The 21,742-nt window shown below is 36.6% G+C and overlaps 1 protein-coding gene across 1 annotated transcript in view; it reads left to right on the top strand.

Moving 5' to 3' along the window:
* Positions 1–21,742, top strand: part of LOC102390748 (triadin) — a 215,567-nt gene that overhangs the window by 116,161 nt on the left and 77,664 nt on the right. Inside the window, exons 5-7 of the mRNA XM_045161974.1 lie at positions 414–473; positions 13,579–13,632; positions 16,696–16,755. Coding sequence (XP_045017909.1) covers positions 414–473; positions 13,579–13,632; positions 16,696–16,755 — 174 coding nt within the window. The remainder of the gene's footprint in view (positions 1–413; positions 474–13,578; positions 13,633–16,695; positions 16,756–21,742) is intronic.

Genomic DNA, 21,742 nt, shown 5'->3' with positions numbered 1-21,742 from the left:
CAGTTCATTTCACAAATTCTTAATTTAATATGTAAAAACTAAATCTTTCTAAATCTAAATGACATTTTTACTAAGGAGCCTTAATTTGCATTGAGAGTAATTGAAATAAAACATAATTATAATTTGTGATCAGATTTAGCACTGAAAACAGTGGCAATATTTATTGATGTAAGTTTTAAGCTTTTTCAATAACTCTAATTTTTAGATAACTTCAAGTTTTTCCTTATATCAATAAATGAGGGATTTATGTGGCAATATGTTTCAATGATTCTTTCCTTTTAGATACCTATAAATTTGTTGGATAAAATAATTTGGACTTCATGGTAATATTATGACATTTAGATCATAGTTATGATTTATATTTTGTACATTTTCAAAAAGAGTTTTTAAAAGCAAATCATAATTTTTCCTAGAAATACACAAAGAAAAGACTGAAAAACTGGAGAAACCTGAAAAGAAAATACAAACTAAAGGTAAGTGTTGAATTTTGTGTTTAATCTTGTTTTTATTCAGGGTATATATTTTGTACATTTACATGAGAGAATGGAAAATTTTATGTTTAGTGCTCTTTTGTCTTACTTTTTGATAGTGTTTAAGTAAGTTTACTTCTAGGGAAACTCTGTATAAATATTTAATGCTTAATTATCGGATCAGAATAACTTCAAAATGGGTGACAGTCTTTCAGTTATTTGCAGTCAGCTTTTGTTTATTAAGCTAGTACCACAAACATATATTTTGACCTATTAGCAAGCAATTTTCCGTCTTTAATCGGTTAATATAATAAATCAGAGCTCGGTTCTTTTTAACTTGAATTTTTTTATGCCATGCAATATCTTTAAAATCGTCAGCATAGAAATAAAAGTTTTGTCCTATCTCACTGATGACTGCTGTGGTCTCAGAGCTTGCTTAAACAGTCTCAAGGGGTAGAGGCAGAATGACAGCGTGATAATTAATATCCTTTTCAGCTCAACTGAATCTAGTAACTGAAATCTTGCATTTGAGGCGTACTAATAATGGCCAGCATTGTCTTGCTCATCTTGCAAGCATCATTTTTCTAGGAGTGACCCATGTAGTCCTAAAACTTAAAAAAAAGAAAAACACTTATAGGAAGCAAAAACATTCAAAAGAACATTTCCCCAATGGTCAGTCTCATGTGATACTGGGTGAGCCAGGGCAAAAATAAAAACCTCATTATTTAAATTTGTGTGATGCAGACTGAAAATGAAAGAGTTTTCCTGGATAAAAATTGAATGTTGTCTAATATTTATTATGTCAAAAACTGACTAGTACAAAATGATCTGTACAAATATCAAAGTTGCAAGTAGTAGCTTCATACAAGTTCTAATTAAGCTGAAATTATACCAGTATGTGATTCCACACTAAAATACCATGTTTTCTTTTTTAATATACTTCATGTACTTCCTTTTTGTGAAGAGTTCAAATCATTCTGCAAATATTATGTCTTTAATCCTAATGCTTGAATTAGTTCCAGATTGGTCAGCTAATCTTTATACAACCAGGGACAATGAAGGTTACTCAGTTGAAACCTATTTATATTTGGACTTAGAGAACTAATGTCTTCTTTCTACTCCCTTTCCCTTTTTGGTTCTTAATTCCTTTAGTCAGGGAAATTGGACACAGCTCTTGGCTATGGATTGACTAAGCTAGCCATCACTGAACTGGTTATGTGTTTCTATCGGCTGGAGGTTAAACAGAAACTCAACTGGTTCCACATGATTTGGGTGTCTGCTGTTTTATCTTGCAGACTGTACTACTAATCTAATAGCAATGCTGCTGGAGTGGATGTGGTGATACAGATGGTACCATTTGCATTTTGGACCTGGATCTATTAGAATCCTGCTGTTAAAGACTTTGAGCAGCGGGCTGTAGAGTGGGTTTATTAAACAAGTGAGTTTTGCATAATTAAAACAGTGAATCTGGCTGAAGTTTAAAATAAATTTCTGAAAGGCTGGGCTAGAGATTAGTACCTGAATATATTTCCTGAATAGATGAAGTATATTTTGGGAAAGTGAACATTTCTCAAGAAAGAGAAAATGGAGCTTCAGTTGTTCAACAGTGAAATAGGCTTCAGAGATACTTTTTCTACAATTTTTTTTTTTTGTGCAAGTATGAACAAAAGATTTCATTTTACTGATTAGTTTCCTCATCCAGGTAGAGCAGGATAAAACGTGCTTTCTATTCCCAAGTATTTCAGTGAAAATAAATGTGGTTTTATAACTGCTCATTTGTCTAGATAAATATTTTCTCTATGCCACATTGCATATCAGTTATGGTTATATATGATAGATAGTTAGGAATTTGTTATCAAAGCACTTGAATTCTTATATGGAATGGTAGAGTATATCCAAGGTAATAGTTGTCTGCAGTGATTACAGACAAGCCAGCAAATATCTGAGTCTAAAGAGATATGTTATGCAGAAGCTGGTGTATTAACTTCTGTTGCACAAAATGTCTTCACTCCTCTGTATTCTTTGTCCTAAAAATTAACATCACCATTCACCCATGTTATTCAAGCTAAAAAGTTAGGAGTCATTTTGACCTAAAGTGGTATGCACCCCTGACTGGACCTTAGAATCATCTGGATGGGTTTTAAAGTATATATATCCAGGCCTTCCCTGGTGGCTCAGTGGTAAAGAATCTACGTGGGAATGAGGGTGACATGGGTATGACCCCTGTTCCAGGAGGATCCTACATGATGTGGAGCAACTAAGCCTTTGTGCCACAACTACTAAGCCTGTGCTCTAGAGCCTGGGAACTACTGAGCCCATGTGCCACAGCTACTGAAGCCCACGTGTCCCAGAGCCCACACCCAGCAAAAGAGAAACCACCACAACGCGAAGCCCACACACTGAAACTCGAAAGCAGCCCCCACTCACCTCAACTAGAGAAAAGTCTGTTCATCAGTGAAGAGCCAGCACAGCCAAAAATAAAATATATATAATTAAAAAGAAAGAAGATGTTGTAATTTTTTTAAAAATAAAAAAGTATATATATATATATATATATATGTATATATATATATCCATATGCAGATTCCATCCTGGTTCCTTTAATGTTTGGGAGGTAAGGCTGGAATTCAAATCAACCTCTTCAAATGAGAGGTCATGGTTAGAATATAGTCAAATTCCTGGCCTAGAGTTCAAGTATATCCCACAGAAGTTCTCTTTGACCAGCCAGTATGTTAAAATAACTTACACCTGGATGTCATTAGGTAGACCCTGTACCCTCTGTTTATCAGTCTCCTCCATTCTCCCTTGTCACTACTGGAGTAGACATTTATCTGCTTTATTTTTGAGGACCTTTGAGTTGCAATCCCTGACTTGTTGGTGTCTTTCAACACCAAAGCCCAATCCTGCTTAGCCCCTTGTTGTCCTCCCTTTTCACTCTAATTTAGTGCATTCTCACTTCTCCTCTCCCATTATTATCCCTTCTACAATCGTCTACCAATTAGGTTGTGACAGTCACTTCTTAAGTGACTTCTGCATTAACCTCTCAGGCCTCCCCTGCATTAGCCCACCAGGCTCCTCTGTCCACGGGATTTTCTAGGCAAGAATACTGGAGTGGGTTGCCATTTCCTTCTCCAGGGGATCTTCCCAGGGGTCAAACCCAGGTCTCCCACATTGCAGGCTGATTCTTTACTGTCTGAGTCACTATGGAAGCCCCCATTAACCTCTCAAATCCATATTAATCATACTCATGGGCTTAAATCCACCTGTTGTCATCACAGTGCTATATATAGAGATAAAAGCCACACTGTCAGTCATAAGATAAAAGGCCCTCATCATTATGATCACTAATAGATAGCCCTACACATTTCCAGCTCTGTCCACTTTACTGCTTACCTTCCTTACCCAGCTACCTCCTCGTTAGTCCCTTCCATTCCCAACTCTCTCCTTGCTTTGCCCCAGCACTGCAGTCCAGACCCCACCCACACCCCCAACCCCATGCCACAGACTGAACTGTCGGGCAGTCCCTAAGCCAGCCCTGCTGCTATCTCGTAACTCGGTGCTTTTATATGTCTGTCCTCTTGACCAGCAGCCACAGGGCAGGCTTCTGCTCATTTCTTTGATTCTCAGATGGAAAGTCAAATCCTTCAATAGGCCTCCTTTGCTATTGCTCACTCTGAGGGCGTTTAGTTACTTCCACCATGCTACTTTACATCCATGCCTTCAGCCTTTAAAGCATTTTGACACCAAATTTTAAATGTGGGTATGTGGATCTAACTCACTGGGAGCAGAAACAGTTTGTCTTCTTATATGTTCTAGGTCTGTGTTGACATTTGCTCATATGATTCTGTGTTTCCTTACCAGTGAACAAAGAGATTCAGACTCAGTGGTCTCTCAGGATTGGATCAGCTCTGAGTTTGTGTGCTTATATTAAATTGAAAACGATTCTAATATCCTCTGTCCCAAACAATTGCCCGATATGGGGATGGGACCCTTGCTTCAGTTCCCCCACTCACCAAGGGCAGGTCCAGTCTATTTTTTTCCCACTACTTTCTTCATCCTACCACGTTTTGGATGGTTCTGTATATTCTTTTCCAGTGGTCAGGTATTCCTGCCCGCTGTCAGCTGGTGTTCTGCAAGATCTCCTGTGTCTGAAGGTGTATTCCTGATATATCTGTGGAGAGAGATGTACTCCACTTCCACCTACTCCTCAGCCACCTTCCGTCTCCTCAAAAATCATTCTAATATCTCTAAAGTGCCAAACATATGAAACACACTCAACATATGTTGAAATATCAATGAATTAATTAGTAAAGCATTTGTTTTCTCTATTTTGCTAATATTGACTTGATTCTGATGGAGAGCTATTTCATTTGCCATTTCTGTGTTTATTTTCAAATATATATAATTATGAAACTTTAACTGGGCCACTGTAATGTCAAATTTATTTGGTCAGAGGCAATTGAAGAATTTAACAGTTCCATATTAAAACAAAAACTGTCTGTAACGTGTAATCAGAAAAACCCACAATAAGTATATAATATAATAATATCAGTTAAAGTAATACAGATTAATTTGGACACTTTGGAAAGTACAAAAAAAAAGAAAGAAATTCAATTATCAAATTAGCAAAATTCAATTATCCAGTGAAAAATAGTAATTCATTTTTTACTTCTCCCCCTTTTTTTCCCTCCATGTGTTTACTCTTTAATTGAGTATTATCTTATTTCTTTTTCAATTGCAAATTTAATTGTTGGTTTCAGATAACAGTTATGCTTCTACTTAACTATTAAACATATCAATATATTCATAGAACAAAGTAAACCAGAAAAGACTAGAACTTGATGATAAACATATAACTAGATGAGAGCATTTTGTCTCTCTAGAATGGCTCCTAGACAATAGAAGGGCCTTTTAAGCATTCAGAGCAATAGGTGTCTGCTACACCCACTTGGGTTTTCAAGTGTTCATGTGGAGGACTGACCTTCAGGAATAGGGAGGTAATTTACAAGGCAGCGTGTGTGCTGAGGAAGGGCATGTAATTAACATCTGAGTAGGCCAATTGGTGGGAATGGAGGAGTGATCCAGCAGACAGATGGTGTAAATAGAAAAACTGGCTATAGCCATTAGGCAATAATACATATTAATTTATTCATTGCAATTACTTTGTGCCAAACACTCTACTGAGCACTAAGAATTCAAAGAATAGGACTCAGTCTAAGAAGAGACCTAAACCACCAAGTACACAGCCTCGCCGTCGTGTGGTGAGTGCTCCAAAAAGAGATGTCCTGGAGGAAAGTGAAAGTGTTAGTCGCTCAGTCGTGTCCAGCTCTTTTCGACCCCATGGACTGTAGTCCACCAGGCTCCTCTGTCCATGGGATTTCCCCGGCAAGAATACTAGAGTGGGTTGCCATTTCCTTCTCCAGGGGATCTTCCCGACCCAGGGATCAAACGGCTGTCTCCTGCATTACAGGAAGATTATTATTATAGGAAATATCCTGGAGGAGAAATGCTATTTGAGGAAACAGCTGCTTGCCTCAGTTCCGGAGTAGGTTTTCTGGCAGGGCCTTAATTTGAGATTTAGGTGTGTACTCTAGAACCTTTAAAGGAAGATGTAACAGCTAGTTCAGGGGGTCAGTCCTCAAGGAACCTGGTAGGAACTCTGTTAAGGGAGCACAAGAGGAGTCCAGGGATTAGTGTTAGTATTAGTTTCCTAGGGCTGGCGTGACAAAGTACCGAAAACTGGGTGGTTTAAAATAGCAGAAGTTTCTTGTCTCCCAGTCATAGAGGCTAAAAGTCCAAAGTCAAGGTTTCAGCAGGGTTGGTTCTTCACAGGGCTGTGAGGGAGAATCTGCAGGCTTTTCCTACCTTCGGTGGACTGGGGTAGGGGGTGAAGGAACTGGAAGGGTGTGCTGGCTTTCGTTGGCTTATAGACAAATCATTCCAGTCTCTGCCTTCAGATTCAAATGGTGTTTCTTCCCGGGTCTCTGTCGCTTCCTGCTGTGTTCTTCTTTCTCTATCCAAATTTCCCCTTTTCATCACAACACCAGTCATATTGTATTAGGGCCTACCCTCCTGACCTCATTTTAACTTGATTACCTCTGTAAAGACTATGTTTCCAAATAAGGTTACATACCTTTTCTCCGTAACATAATTAAACCTTAACAGTACCACATGCATAAAGTCAGCAGACCTTTTTAAAAAAGGGTTAAGAGACTGGTTTAGGATTGTTTCTGAGAAACAATTATAGGACTGGAATCATAGGCTGGCAAGGGATTTGGCTGAAGCTGAGACTCAAATGCCAGAAAGGACAGGGCATTAAAATGTATCTAAATATCCTGGAGCCCTTTATGAAAGAGCTCTCAAGTCCACAGATTAATTTAGTCATCCCATGTTGTATAAACTTACTTTTGCCTTCTCTCAGCTGGACTTAATTGACTCCTTAAAGTGCAAAATATATCTTATTTTCTTCTCTGGCTGCTGTGTATGATAAACCTGGAAAATGAGAACAGTAGGCCCTATACAAAGCTATACTTCTCCTCCTCCATAGCGATTATTCTTTTATGAGGAAACGATTACGGTTCTGACTGTGGCCATGTACCCCCAGGTGAAGCAGAAATTACTCCTACAATTAAATCAGATTTGGGAGTAACACCAATCCTTGAGAATTAAAAGATCTATTTTGTAATTGAAAGCGTATGTATCAAATGAGCTTTGTAACTTTAGATAATTTGCCTAATCTTCACTTTAATACATAAATAAGTGTAATTTTACTATGAAAAAGAAGTGTGTGCATTGTTGTAGGCTAGATTGCCGATAACATGCTCAGGAAATCTAATCAGCACTTTGGCACATAAGAACAAGTCTGCACAGGACTTGGGATGGACAAGACAGCATGGTCTTGTGGGGAGAGTACTAGTTTAGCAACAGAATAACTATGTTCTTATTCTGCTCTACCATGGACACTTAGGCGGCTGTATTTTCTTATCCATGGACAAAGAAATTCAGGCTAATTGATCTCTTAGGTTCTCCCAGCTCTAACATTGTGTGCTTATGTTAAAAATGATAAATTCTTCCTTTAAGAAAAATGGAAAATACAATCATAAAGAACTGTTTCTCTACTCAAGAATGCTTTTCTACTGAGTTCATTATCATCATTTAAAGTGTGTAGATCATTTTGTCTTAGCACAAAATTAAGATTCAACACATTAAAATTACAAAGAAGAAGCACACAGAGATATACACTATCCAAGAGTACATCTTGCATTTTTATTTAGCGGTGGCTAAAGCAAAATTTTTAAAAATGGGTTTAAAATGAATGTGTATCTTGCTCTTTCATAAAAAATGATGAATGGAAATGTGAATATATATGAATTTTATGAAGCTGTTTAAAATGTTGACCTATTTAAAATTTATAAACCACTTCAGTGCTAATACCTCCCACAACAGAAGTGCCAGAAATCTGAGAAATAGAGCAGTTAATTAAAAGAAAACTCGGTGAGGGGCACTTCCCTGGTGATCCACCTTTTCAGACTCCGCACTTCCAATGCAGAAGGTGTGAGTTTGATCCCTGATCTGGGAACTAAGATCCTAAATTCCAGGCCAGGGAACTAAAATCCCAAATGCAGTGTGGCATACCAAAAAATAAGTAAAAATAGCAATAATAATAATAATATATTAAAAACAAAAAGAAAAATCAGTGAAATCTGTTACAGGTAATCATGCTCCCCAAATGAAAGTGAAAGGTTAGTCCATCAGTCGTGTCCACCTCTTGGTGACCCCTCAGACTTTAGCCCTCCAGGATCCTCTGTCCATGGGATTTTCCAGGCAAGAATTCTGGAGTGGGTTGCCATTTTCTCTTCCAGAGGATTTTCCCCAACTCAGGGATGGAACTCAGGTTTTACACTTTGCAGGCAGATTCTTTACCATCTGAGCCACCAAGGTGCTCCCCAAATTCTTTTACAATTCAAAGGTAATGTGCTATCTGATTCCTTTTGCTTTAGATACCCAAGATTAGTCCTGTCCAGTAGCTCTGAAATCAAGTATATGTTCCAGAGTTTTGCTTCATTAAATTTTCTTGCTAATCATCATTTAACGAATAGAGTAGCCTATATAAATCAGTACTTTAAAACATTCGATGCCAAAACTTTTGAGTTTGAACTAAGAGCAGAGAGAACTGCAAAGGATTCTGACAACCTGGCCATCGATGCCTGCTGCTTGGCCCCTTGGGAGTGTAGTGCCCATTAAAAGAACCCAGGGTCAGCTCACTGTGAGCACTGATACACTTCAGCAAAGGACACAGAGTCCGCCTGGCAGGTTGCCAGGACCAGGAGCTGTGGAAGCACAGAGCACAGCTGGCAGAGTGCTGGAGAGGGGACATGCGGGGAGGACGAGAGGCGCACTTTGGAGTTGAGCTGAGCTGAGTGTTCTGGTCAGGGAAAGGTCAGAGTCTGGGCAAGTGCAGGAACGGCGGGGCCCTGCCAACTCAGATGCCAAACATCAGGTCCGCTCCAACTGGCGGATTCCGTTCGTTTTTAATTGTCAGCCTGCCGAAGGGACTTTTGTTTCTTGTAAATAAGGGTGACAAACAAATTAAGCTCTAGCAGGTGCAACAAGCTTATTCTGCTCTGAGTTAAAACTGTCCTGGCTAAGATGTAACTTGCCAGCAGAGCTGGTGACGAGAAAGGTACCTTTTCCTTCTTTCATATGAAAACTTTTGTGAATTCTAAGCAAACAGACACAGGACCTAATGTAACTGTTGCAGCAAATTACTTTTATTTTAGAGGGATTATTATGGCAGATATTGATGGTGGCACAGTTTTGATCAAAGCAATATCAAACCTTAGTGTCTGAGCTCAGTCTTGCCAAAGTTTGAAGTTTTCATCCAAGGAGTTTCAGAGGCTGTCTGCTGTGGTGAACGGCTCCCTAGAGCATGTGATTCCAGCTGCTTCACTGAGCGGTATTATGGTACCATTTCTGAAGAGGATAATGAAGTTTCAGCATACAGGACTGTGTCTGTAAATCAAAACTTAGACTGCGAGGAACTGGATTTTCCCCCAGAGTAATAGGAATAAGGCATTAATATGCTAATTTGAGCCTGATTTCAGCCCCCTTGCTCTTTTGATTTCATATTAATTCTTCCATTTATGCTCATGTACACATCAATTGGAAAATCCTTTAGTGGAATGGACAACCAGCTGTCCAAGGTGGCTGAGGTCTGGTCCTTCACAGAAGCAGAGACACAGATTAGGTTGTCTCCTGGGGGTCTAGCTAACCAGGGTTCCAAAAGCAAAGCTTATCTCATGCAAACTTCCTTTCCCCTAGAGAAACTTTGAAAGAGGCTTTGTTCTTGCCAGGACTTTCTTTTGGTTTTCAGCTTAATTAATAGTGATCCAAAGAAACCAAAGCTATCTCTGGTCATGTGTGAGTGCTGATGTCCTCTCTTATTTTGTGAGATTTTTATATTGAACTTAGAAAACCCAAAAGAATCGTTGAATGTGGAAAGTAAAAACAATGTCTGGATGATCTTTGTTTCTTCTGTTTCTCACTGAGATTTAATTATTTAAGAATTTTTTTAATGTAAAAAATGTTAATGATTGGAAGCAAGCAGTACATATTATATTATATCTATACAACATCACCAGTAAATAGAATTGTACATGATAAAAATAGCTCTTATAATATTTTAGAAATTTTCTCATTCAATAATATCTAATGAGTCCACCATGTGACTGATACCATGTGATGGCTAGGATAAAAAAATAAAATAGTAGGGCATAGCCTCTAAAGAGAGTTCACCTTCTTGGGATAAGTGGAGATGAAAGAACACTCTGCAGAGAAAGAGGCATTTGAGTCAGGGCTGAAAGGGTGCATGAAACAGAGGAAATGTGGGTGTGGGAAATCTTGGTGATGGCTCAGCAGGCAGAAATGCAAAGTTCCATATATTTATGGAACTCCAAGCATTTGTTATAGGTGGAATGTAAAGTTCAAAGGTAAATTCCTCATATGTAAGATTGGTTTGATAAGCAAATGTCAAATTACTGGAATAATAAGATATTTTGATATTTGATATAGTACCTCAGATCAGATCAGTCGCTCAGTCGTATCCGACTCCTTGCGACCCCATAAATCGCAGCACACCAGGCCTCCCTGTCCATCACCAACTCCTGGAGTTCACTCAGACTCACGTCCATCGAGTCAGTGATGCCATCCAGACATCTCATCCTCTGTCGTCCCCTTCTCCTCCTGCCCCCAATCCCTCCCAGCATCACAGTCTTTTCCAATGAGTCAACTCTTTGTATGAGGTGGCCAAAGTACTGGAGTTTCAGCTTTAGCATCATTCCTTCCAAAGAAATCCCAGGGCTGATCTCCTTCAGAATGGATGAGTTGGATCTCCTTGCAGTCCAAGGGACTCTCAAGAGTCTTCTCCAACACCACAGTTCAAAAGCATCAATTCTTCGGCGCTCAGCCTTCTTCACAGTCCAACTCTCACATCCATACATGACCACAGGAAAAACCATAGCCTTGACTAGACAAACCTTTGTTGGCAAAGTAATGTCTCTGCTTTTGAATATGCTATCTAGGTTGGTCATAACTTTCCTTCCAAGGAGTAAGCGTCTTTTAATTTCATGGCTGCAGTCACCATCTGCAGTGATTTTGGAGCCCAAAAAAATAAAGTCTGACACTGTTTCCACTCTTTCCCCATCTATTTCCCATGAAGTGATGGGACAGGATGCCATGATCTTCGTTTTCTGAATGTTGAGCTTTAAGCCAACTTTTTCACTCTCCACTTTCACTTTCATCAAGAGGCTTTTGAGTTCCTCTTCACTTTCTGCCATAAGGGTGGTGTCATCTGCACATCTGAGGTTATTGATATTTCTCCCGGCACTCTTGATTCCAGCTTGTGTTTCTTCCAGTCCAGCGTTTCTCATTATGTACTCTGCATATAAGTTAAATAAGCAGGGTGACAATATACAGCCTTCACGTACTCCTTTTCCTATTTGGAACCAGTCTGTTGTTCCCTGTCCAGTTCTAACTGTTGCTTCTTGACCTGCATACAGATTTCTCAAGGGGCAGGTCAGGTGGTCTGGTATTCCCATCTCTTTCAGAATTTTCCACAGTTTATTGTGATTGTGACAGATTATCATGCTAGGCAAGGAGGGAGATACTAACACTTTATCAGATCAACATATGATCAGATTTTCATGTTAGGGAGGCTACTCGGAGACTCAGAAAAATCAAAATCTAAGTGTTCAAGATACTATTCAGGATATTATTGTAATAATATTTATAATAATAATATACCCAAGAAGGATATCATAGTCCATCTTTTAAATGGTCTCTTTCCCTTTCTCCTTCCCACGCCCCTACTAGGTTAATTTCTTCTCCTCATTCACATTCTTAAATCTCATTTCTACCAGCGGACCTTTCCCAAGCACACAGATTAGATTAGGTCTCATTTTAAACATTGATATGCTTCTCCATTCTGAAGGAGATCAGCCCTGGGTGTTCTTTGGAAGGAATGATGCTAAAGCTGAAACTCCAGTACTTTGGCCACCTCATGCAAAGAGTTGACTCATTGGAAAAGACTCTGATGGTGGGAGGGATTGGGGGCAAGAGGAGAAGGGGACAACAGAGGATGAGATGGCTGGATGGCATCACCGACTCGACAGATGTGAGTTTGAGTGAACTCCGGGAGTTGGTGATGGACAGGGAGGCCTGGTGTGCTGCGATTCATGGGGTCATGAAGAGTCGGACTCAACTGGGCAACTGAACTGAACTGATACTTCCCTGAATACTTTCTTCACAGCAATTATTTTAACTGCAGTTAACTACCTTTGTAATTATTTGTTTAGCATCCATCATCCATTGTTGACAAGGATGAAGTCTGTCTTGACTAGCCAAGTCTTAACTCATAGCCAGTGCTCTTTCTGTGAGAGTGAAAGTCGCTCAGTCATGTCTGACTCTTTGTGACCCCATAGATTGTATAGTCCATGGAATTCTCTAGGACAGAATACTGAAGTGGAAAGCCTTTCTGTTCTCCAGGGGATCTTCCCAACCCAGGGATTGAACCCAGATCTCCCACATTGCAGGCAGATTCTTTACCAGCTGAGCTACCAGGGAATCCTAGCACTATCCCTAACCCAATTTCTATATTTTAGTGTAAATAAATGGTAGGTTGGAAATGTAATATTGATTAGAAGAAGATAAGTAAGAGGGATATTTAAAGGTAGAATTGAAGAAACTTGGCAAATGAACAAAAATGCAAAAGAAAAGATGAATCCTGGATGAGTCCCAAGTTACTAGGTTGGATAATTGGAGGTGCCATTAATAAGAGTTATGACTAAATTATAGGGGAAGATTATGACTTAAATTTGAGCCCTACTATATTAATTAATTGAATCATAGCTCATATTGAATTACATTTTGTTTTCTTTGAAGCAGTTTGGTGTCCTTCTAGTCTCACCTCAGTATAATTTCAAAAACTTTTAGTGTGGAAATTTTCTGAAGAAGATTAACCTATATTGCATATACTAGATTGAGTGTTCTTTGCTTCATATTTAGATTATCTCTGTATTTTTGTCTTTATATTTTTAGTATTTCTCCAGTATTGAGTTGGCCTTCTTTGGCATATAGCACAATACATTTGGGGGCTTCCCTTGTGGCTCAGCTGGTGAAGAATCCACCTGCAATCCAGGAGACCTGGGTTCAATCCCTGGGTTGGGAAGATCCCCTGGAGAAGGGAAAGGCTACCCACTCCAGTATTCTGGCCTGGAGAATTCGATGGGGTCGCAAAGACTCAGACACAACTAAGCAACTTTCACATTTTAAAAACTTTTCCAATTCATTAAACTGAAGTTAAAGATTTGGAAAAGTTTAGGGATACTCTTATCAATTAGACTAGTTTCGGTGTGAATTTTTCCTTACTTATGAAATAAAAATAGAAATTTAAAATATCTATAATTATCTTAACATTTAAACCTATGTAAATCTTCATACTAGTTAAATAAAAATATCCAAAGGCAGTAGGTAATTTTTGACATCAAGGACTGCCATGCATCTCATCTTGTATTCCCTTTATTTAAATGAAAAATATCGTTTTTTGTTTCAGTTACACATAAAGAAAAAGACAAGGTAAAAGAGAAAGAAAAACCTGAAAAGAAAGGTATGGATTTATTCTTACTGCTGTTTTACTCATTGGCCTGTCACTGTTTGACCTTTTCTTCCTTATGTTAGATTTTAGATGACCATGAATTTATTTTTTGAAACTATATTATGATAATTTTCCTTAGAATTGAATGTAAAAAGAACAATTTCTGGGTTAAAGGAAATAAAATACTTAAGACTCTCTTGAAATCCATTACCAATTTATTTTCTAGAAATGTATCAATTTCTCCTCCTGACAGTTCTGAGGCTGCTTTTAGCCAATGAGGATATAATTTCAAAAAATAATTGCTAATTTGATAGGTTAAAAAGTATAGTCTATTATTTTAACTTGCATTTGGTGATTATGTATTAGACTGGATTTAAAAACTTTTTTTAGCTTTTATTTGTTTAGAATAAGCAATGTGCACTCACTGTTTAATATGTAAAGGTACTTTATGAAAGCACGCTCCTGCCTTGCTCCCACCCTCTGATCCCTTTTCTCACCTACCCACACAAACAGACGGCAAGCTACTTTTATGAGCATCTTTTCAAAACTTCGTTTTGCTTTTATAAGACAATATATATTATTGTCTCTCTCTATTTTTACATATAATTTAGCATGTCCTATATTCTAGCTTTATAATTTAATAATACATCCTAGACGTCTTTTCATATCAGTAAATAGATATTTCCTTCATTCTTTTAAAAATGCTGCATAGCATTTAAATGCTATGCAAATTAAAAGATATTTAAATATATATCTTAAGATATATTAACTCTATCTTTTGATTACTTATTATTTGTAGATTTAAAGATTTAGATATGATTTTTAGTGATACACATTTATGGAACTCTTCACACTTACTTCCTGTTTCTCCTGATGATATATGTGTGTGTCTAAACTGGCTATATGTAACTGGCCTATTACATTTACAAATGCATTTCTCAGTGTCATAGTTAATGTAAGGGTTTCTGTCTGTGTGAATAGACATGTGTGAGTACATATGTGTGATAAGCGTGTGTTATTTATATTCTTGAATTTTTATGTGGCTAGATATGTTGATATTTTCTTTTGGTATTTCTACTCTTGAATCTTCATATAAGGATTAATTCAATAATTAGTAATATCTCTCAAGTTTTAAAAATTAAGTTCATATTTAACTTTAATTCATCAAAAATCCATTTTAATATGATATAAAATTCTAATTTAATTTTTTTGCTTTTGTTTTAAAGTGGATCATGTCTAGGATATGTAGGCTAGATTTCAGCTGATTTTTATATCTATAATACACATAGACTACTGAGCAATTTTATTTTGTAAAGCATTCTATTTAGCTAGAATTTACAATGCTTAGAAATCAGATTAGTTGAAACATGCTTCATTCTTCTCTATTCTAAACTCACATTTGGATATTTGAACTAAATAGTTGTTCTTTTATTAAGGTTTACTTTGTGATAATATCCATGAATTTCAGTACAGTCATCTTCTCTGTTCTAGAAACAGGTGTCCATTTCCTACCAGCTATTGACTTACACAGTTATTGGCATCAGATTCTGTGTACTCTGACTAAAGGAAATAATCTTATATTTCTTGTGATTTTTTTCAGTCTTTACCACGGCTAGATACTTTTCATTAAAATTAATTGAGAATTTGTTACCACTAAATCATACATTTGAAGGAAACTTACCCAAATTGAGATGCTGAAACAGAACCGTTGTGTCTTTTTATTTACTGTATACCAATTAAAGGCATTTGCTTTTTATGAGACAGTTATTATGCTGTAGCCCAATAACCTCGAATGTTATTCTTCCTTCAGCTAATATTTTATAAACTGTTACCCATAACCCCAAGTGGTAGTAGAGATGACCATGGGGCAGGCTTAGGGGTGGAAAGGCTGAAACTCTGGAGGTGAAGGCGCCTGCTCTCTCTCGGTAACTCCATAGCTACTACGATCTCATGGACTTTGTCCTCTAAGCTTTCTATGAGGCTTATATCATCTCTCAAAAATTCTGGGGAAACCGTTCATAGACTGTATTTTAAGAGAATTATTTAAATATATATTTTAAGCACATTGTTTTCCTTTTATAATACAAGTAAAACTGATGGATATTAATATTCCTAGGATATAGTTAGAAAAATGAAAATAATTAGGGCTCCAGTTTTTTACCCTAATAATTTGACTCTTTCCTTAACCTGGATGTTTTAATTAAAATCTACTATTTTATCTTTAATTTTCTTTAATTTCTTTAACTCTCCTTAATAATCTTTAATAAATAGTATATACATGTTGAAAAATGTATAGTGATTTGGATAACTATTAAACTGCACTGTTTAATACATTTGAAATATAGGAATAACCTTCACATGCTGTTGTACTTCTCTGAACTCACTTACTTAAGCCATTAAGAGACAGAAGAGTTTACTAGTCTATGTAAGGAAAATAGAAATCAATACAATAAATTCATATTGTCATACTACTTTATTTTTTTTAATGTGGACCATTTTTAAACTCTTTATTGAATTTGTTACAATATTGCTTCTATTTGATGTTTTGACTTTTTGACCATGTGACATGTGGGATTTTCACTCCCTGACCAGAGATTGAACCCTCGCCCCCTGCACTGGAAGGCAAAGTCTTAACCACTGGACTGCCAGGGAAGTCAAGTCCTAAGACACACTATTCTTAATCAAAGCTCTAATATTGATTTAATTATTTCTTTTAATTGTAAAGACAGAGCTTCCTCCTGATAAAATGATACATCTTTCCACAAATTCTTATAAAATTATTTTTTCTGTTTGTCTCTCCTGGAGACAATTCCAAAATACCGTTTAGAATGGTAACTTTAAACAGAAGGATGAGACTAACTTTCAAATGCTTTCTAAGTCTTAATGCCAAGTCTTTGAAATTAACTTTTTTTATAGTTTTTATTAAATTGGTGATTTTTAAAAAATTCCTAGATTAGGGTCATTAATGTCATCAAACTAGCTTTTGATTTTGGTGGCTGTGAAAATGAGGTAAAGAAAAAGCTTAGTCTTGAAATCTATTAAAAGTGTGTACTAATATAAAATTTTCTGCTTAAGCAACTCACAAGGAAAAAATTCAGAAAAAAGAAAAACCAGAAACAAAGACAGTGGCAAAAGGTAAGTTATACTTTCTGTTTTAAAAGCAATATATTTGGGGTAGCAGCTGGATGATTGTAAGCATTTAGCATTTCCTTGACAAAAAAATTTGACTTTACATTTGAAATTTAATATGTAAAAGAATAATAAAAGTGAATACTTAAAATAATAGAGCAGTTCCAAATATGAGAAGAAATTGAAGAGCTTTCCTGTATGTGGCAGGCAGAATTTTAGCCCCCATGGCCATCACCCCTTGGTGTCATCCTCTTGACTGTGTTACATTATATGGCAAAAAACAGTCTGCAAAAATAGTTAAGATAGATCTAAAATATGGGGGTTTTCCTAAATTATCCAGGTGAGCTCAGTGTAATCCCCATGAACCTTAAAAAACATAGAGAAGTGACAGAAAAGAAAGATTTTGACATGTGAAAAGGACTCGCCCCCATTACTAGCTTGAAAATTGAGGGAGGCACATGGAAAGTATAAGAAGGGAATGAATCCTGCCAACATGTTGAAGAAGTGTGGAAGCCAGCCCTTCTTCAGAACATGTAGCAACATGTAGCCCAGTTGACAAGCTGATTTTAGCATTGTGGACCCTAAGCTGAAAACTTGTTTGCGCGACATTATAACAAGACTTTTGAACTATGGAAATCAGGAGATAATAGATCCTGGTTGTTGGGTTAAGTAGCTAAATTTGCAGTAGTTCCTAGAACAATGGCAAACTAGTACAAACATACCTGATTTACAGTTTAATCAGTATTACACCTTGAGTTTAATTTTAGAACACTAACATTAAGGATTTCTTTTTTCAAGAAGGATAATGCATCATCTTGATTAATATTTTAAGCCAGTAAGGGCCTAAACTGTCTTGATAATATACCAAAGAAAAAAGCAGTTAGAATATGAATGTAATGTTATAAGCTTTGGAAGACTACATTAACTAGTTTTTATTCTAAATTTGTCAATTGTTTGTTTGATGTTAGAAAAATATAGATTCTGTATATTCAATATTATCTACTAAATTATCTACAAAACATAGTTTCTAAACATTCAGTCCTATCTACTAAATTCAATTTTCTTTCTCATATTTTATTTATATATATATTAAAGTATAGTTGATTTACAATATTGTGTTAGTTTCAGATACATACCAAAGCAATTTGGTTATGTGTATATGAATATTTTTCAAATTCTTTTCCATCATAGTTTATTATAAGATATTGAATATAGTTTCCTGTGCTATACTGTAAATCCTTGTCGTTTATCTAGTTTTTACATAGGGATATATATCTATTAAACTATACTCCTAATTTATCCCTCCCTACCTTCTCCTTTAGAAACCATAAGTTTGTTTTCTGTGTCTGTGAGTCTGTTCTGTTTTGTAAACGAGTTCGTTTGTAGTATTTTTTAGATTCCTTATATAAATGGTATCATATGTGTGTCTTTTTGTAATTTTATTTTTAATACATTTGTATTTGTATTGAAATATAATTGATTTACAACATTAAATTGATTTACAATATATTATAACTTACAATATTATATTGTATTCAGGTATACAACATAATGATTCAAAATTTTCATAGATTATATTCCATTTAAAGTTACTATAAAATATTATCTGTATTCCCCTGTTGTACCATATAGCCATGTAGCTTATTTATTTTATATTCACCTAGTCAGCTCTTAATTTCTTCTGGGGTGTTTTTCATTTCAGTTATTGTATTCTTTAGTTCTGTCTGTTTCTTTTTTATATTTTGTAGTTTCTTGTTGAAATTATCATGGTTTGTCTATTCTTTTCACTAATTCAATTAGCATTCTTATTACTAGTGCTTTGAACTCTTTATCTGATACCATTTATCTCTGATTCATGTTGTTTTTTCAGAGTTTTTTGTTGTTGTTCTTTCACTTTAAACAAATTCCTCCGCCTTCTCATTTTTCTTAACTCTCTGTATGATATTATGTGATGCAGTAGCCTACCCCAGTCTTGAAGGCTGTCCTTGTGTGGGAGTGCCTCTGCGGTCTGCATGTGCCAAGTGGCTTTGGTGGGAGGGGTGGATCTGATGTGAGCATGAGTCCCATTCTCCCATGGGGTCGTGGCTGCTCTCACCATGGTAGGATGTGGGATTGGACATGGAGGGTCTAGGCCCAGAGCCAGGTGTAAGCATGGGCTTCTTCTCTGTTCTGAGGCTCATACCACCCTGTTGAGGACTGGATCCAGTCCCAAGTTGCTGCAGGAGAAGCCCTGATAATTGAAACGGAGCTGGTTCTGTTCCCGCTAAGTGTGTGCTCTCCTGACTCTGGGCATTGTCACCTTCAGCGTACAGCAGAGCAGTGTTAGAGCAAGAGGAGCTGGAGCGTGTGCTCAGTATGGTTCAGGGTGCAGGCTGGGGTGGTCCCAGCACCAGCTGAATTCTGGTCCACTTCCTATCTGCTATAAGTGCCAGGAATGACTGCCATCACCCCATTCAGATGAGCCAGCTCTGTCCTTTACAACTATGCGTTCTCCTCAGCTGTGGCGGCCTTTGCCCTGGTGTGGAGCTGCACCACAGAACAAGCGTGACTGGAGGGGTGTTTGGCTCAGGCTGGAGCATGAGCTGCGGTGGTCACTAGAAACTGTCTAGAAGCAAAGGCAGTTCAGTTTTTTTCCTCTACCTTGTTTCAGGAAAAAGTGAGCATGTGTGTGTTCTTCCCCAGCATAGTCTATGTTCCTCCAGCCCTGCTGTCAGTCCCACTGGTTTTCAAATCAGCCAAGGGGACTCATACTCTTGATGTTGGACCCAGGACTGGGGGTGGCCTATATGTCTTTTGAACTGCTCACTTCCCAGAAGGGAATCTCCAAGCCTGTGAAATCCTGTTCCTCTTCTGTGTCCTCTCATAAAGGTGCAGGTCCAACCTAATTGCTTCTCTTCCCTCCCTACCTGGTTTTGTGTGTATTTTTTACAGAGCTTTGGTTATAAAAAGAGTCTTTTGCCAGTGTTCAGTTTGTTTTCAGTGAGCATTGCTCCACATATATATGTATTTTTGATGTGTTCGTGGGGGCAGGTGAGCTCTGTGTCCTCCTACTTAGCCATTTTATCTTATCTGTCCTTTTATTTTAAAATATAGGTTTTATGTGATCAATATATTTTGGAAATTTCAATTTAGTATTTTCAAGAGACTAAACATGTAGATAAATATTTTCAAAATTTAGTGTTTACCTATAAAATATAAAATAATTAGATATTTGAGGACGATGTCTTTTTTACTAAATTTTTCCATGAGATAACCAAACATCATTTTTTGAAGATAACATGGATGAATTGAAACTTTAAGATAGTAAGGATGTTAGAGATTATCCCAATTAATTACCTAAAACAGATGAAGAAATTTACCTCTGGGAAGAGAAAACAATTTGGCTAGATCGAAAACTAGTATGTAATTGAACTAAGACCAAACCCCAAGTGAACTGAATATAAATCAAGTATTCTTTCCAAAGCTAATTAAAGTTCTTCAAGCATCAATTCTTTCTTCAACAAATATTTATTTAATACTGTACTAATTATTTCTTGCTGTATAAAAATTACCACACAGACAATCTGGACATGGCTTAGCTCAGTCTTTTGCTTTACAGTGTCTCACAAGACTGTGATCAATGTGTTAGACAGGGCTGTAGTCCCATCTGAAGGCTCGGCTGGAGAAGAATTATTTCCAAGTTCATTTAAATGACTGTTGGCAAGATTCAGTTCCTCAAGGCCTATTGAATTGAGAGAGTCTCAGTTTTTTGTGTGTGTGTGGGGGGGGAGGCGGCTATTGGCAGGAGCCATCCTCAGTTCTTGCCACATGAGTCTCACCTATATTGCTGGAGTCATCCAATTCAGCAAGAGAAAGAGTCAGCTAGTAAGACAGAAATAGCAATCTTATGTAAACTAACCATGGAAACCACATACTATTGGTCTGCATCAAATTCCTAGGCCAGTCCATATTCAAAGGATGAAGATTATACAAGTAGGCAAGTAGGAGTCTTTGAGAGCCATGGTAAGTCAACCTGGCCTACCAAAAATCAAAAATACTTTAATAAGAATATAAGTAACTGAGATAAAGTTAAAAGTTGGCATTTCCTTAATGAACTAGAGTTGATACAGGTTATTTCCTAACTCCAAAAAGGTATAGTTTGTTAGTATGTTTATTGCATAATATGATTTCCCTTCTTTGATTAAGATATTTTGATTCTGGTACAGATTGCTAATGGGTATTCCAAAATTGGATCAAATATGCTGATGTCATTCTTTTGTTTAGGCTATTTGGTTTTCCATTTGACAAAAGTAATAAATTAAACATCTTCCTAAATTGAGCTGGGTGATTTGAACATGACAATACTTTTTGCTTCATTGTTCCTTAATTAACTCCTAAATGCAGTTGTCAATTAAATTATTTTTGAGAAAGATCAGGAAAAGTATTTTGGCACAAAATTTAAGAATACCTATCTAATTTGATAAAAATAAATATAAATTGGGTATTGCTTTACTTTTATGGCATTTTCCACATTATATCTACATCATTGTTGCATTCTCATCCATTTTTTATTTTTAATGTGAGGAAACATTATCTGTTTGAAAGATGAAGATCACTAAAAATGTCTAAAAGAGAAAATTTTGTTATTTTTATACTTTAAAAACCACAGATAAATGAATTTGTTTTAGGTGTAGTCTTGTGTGTAAGAAAATGACCTGTGTTCATTTGTAAATTATAATGGCACTAAAAGTAAATCTTAATTTCATATGTCTAATTTCATAGTACAAAGCTAAAGTTAAATCAGCTGCTACCTACAAGAAGTGATCAGGTGTCATTTAAGGTAACCACAATAATAATTTCACACATATAAAAGTACAAACAAAAAGCTAGTTGGCAGATTTTCCAGGTTGTGGTCAAGTCCATTTCTAAACACATATTTACATATGTAATCTATATGTCACTATGTTGTATACATGATCTAAAGATAATTTACTGTTTTCTAAAACAAAATTGT

Source organism: Bubalus bubalis, chromosome 10 (assembly GCF_019923935.1).
Source record: "Bubalus bubalis isolate 160015118507 breed Murrah chromosome 10, NDDB_SH_1, whole genome shotgun sequence".
In the NCBI taxonomy this organism is placed as follows: Eukaryota; Metazoa; Chordata; class Mammalia; order Artiodactyla; family Bovidae; genus Bubalus; species Bubalus bubalis.
This window is presented reverse-complemented; position numbering and strand designations above follow the sequence as displayed.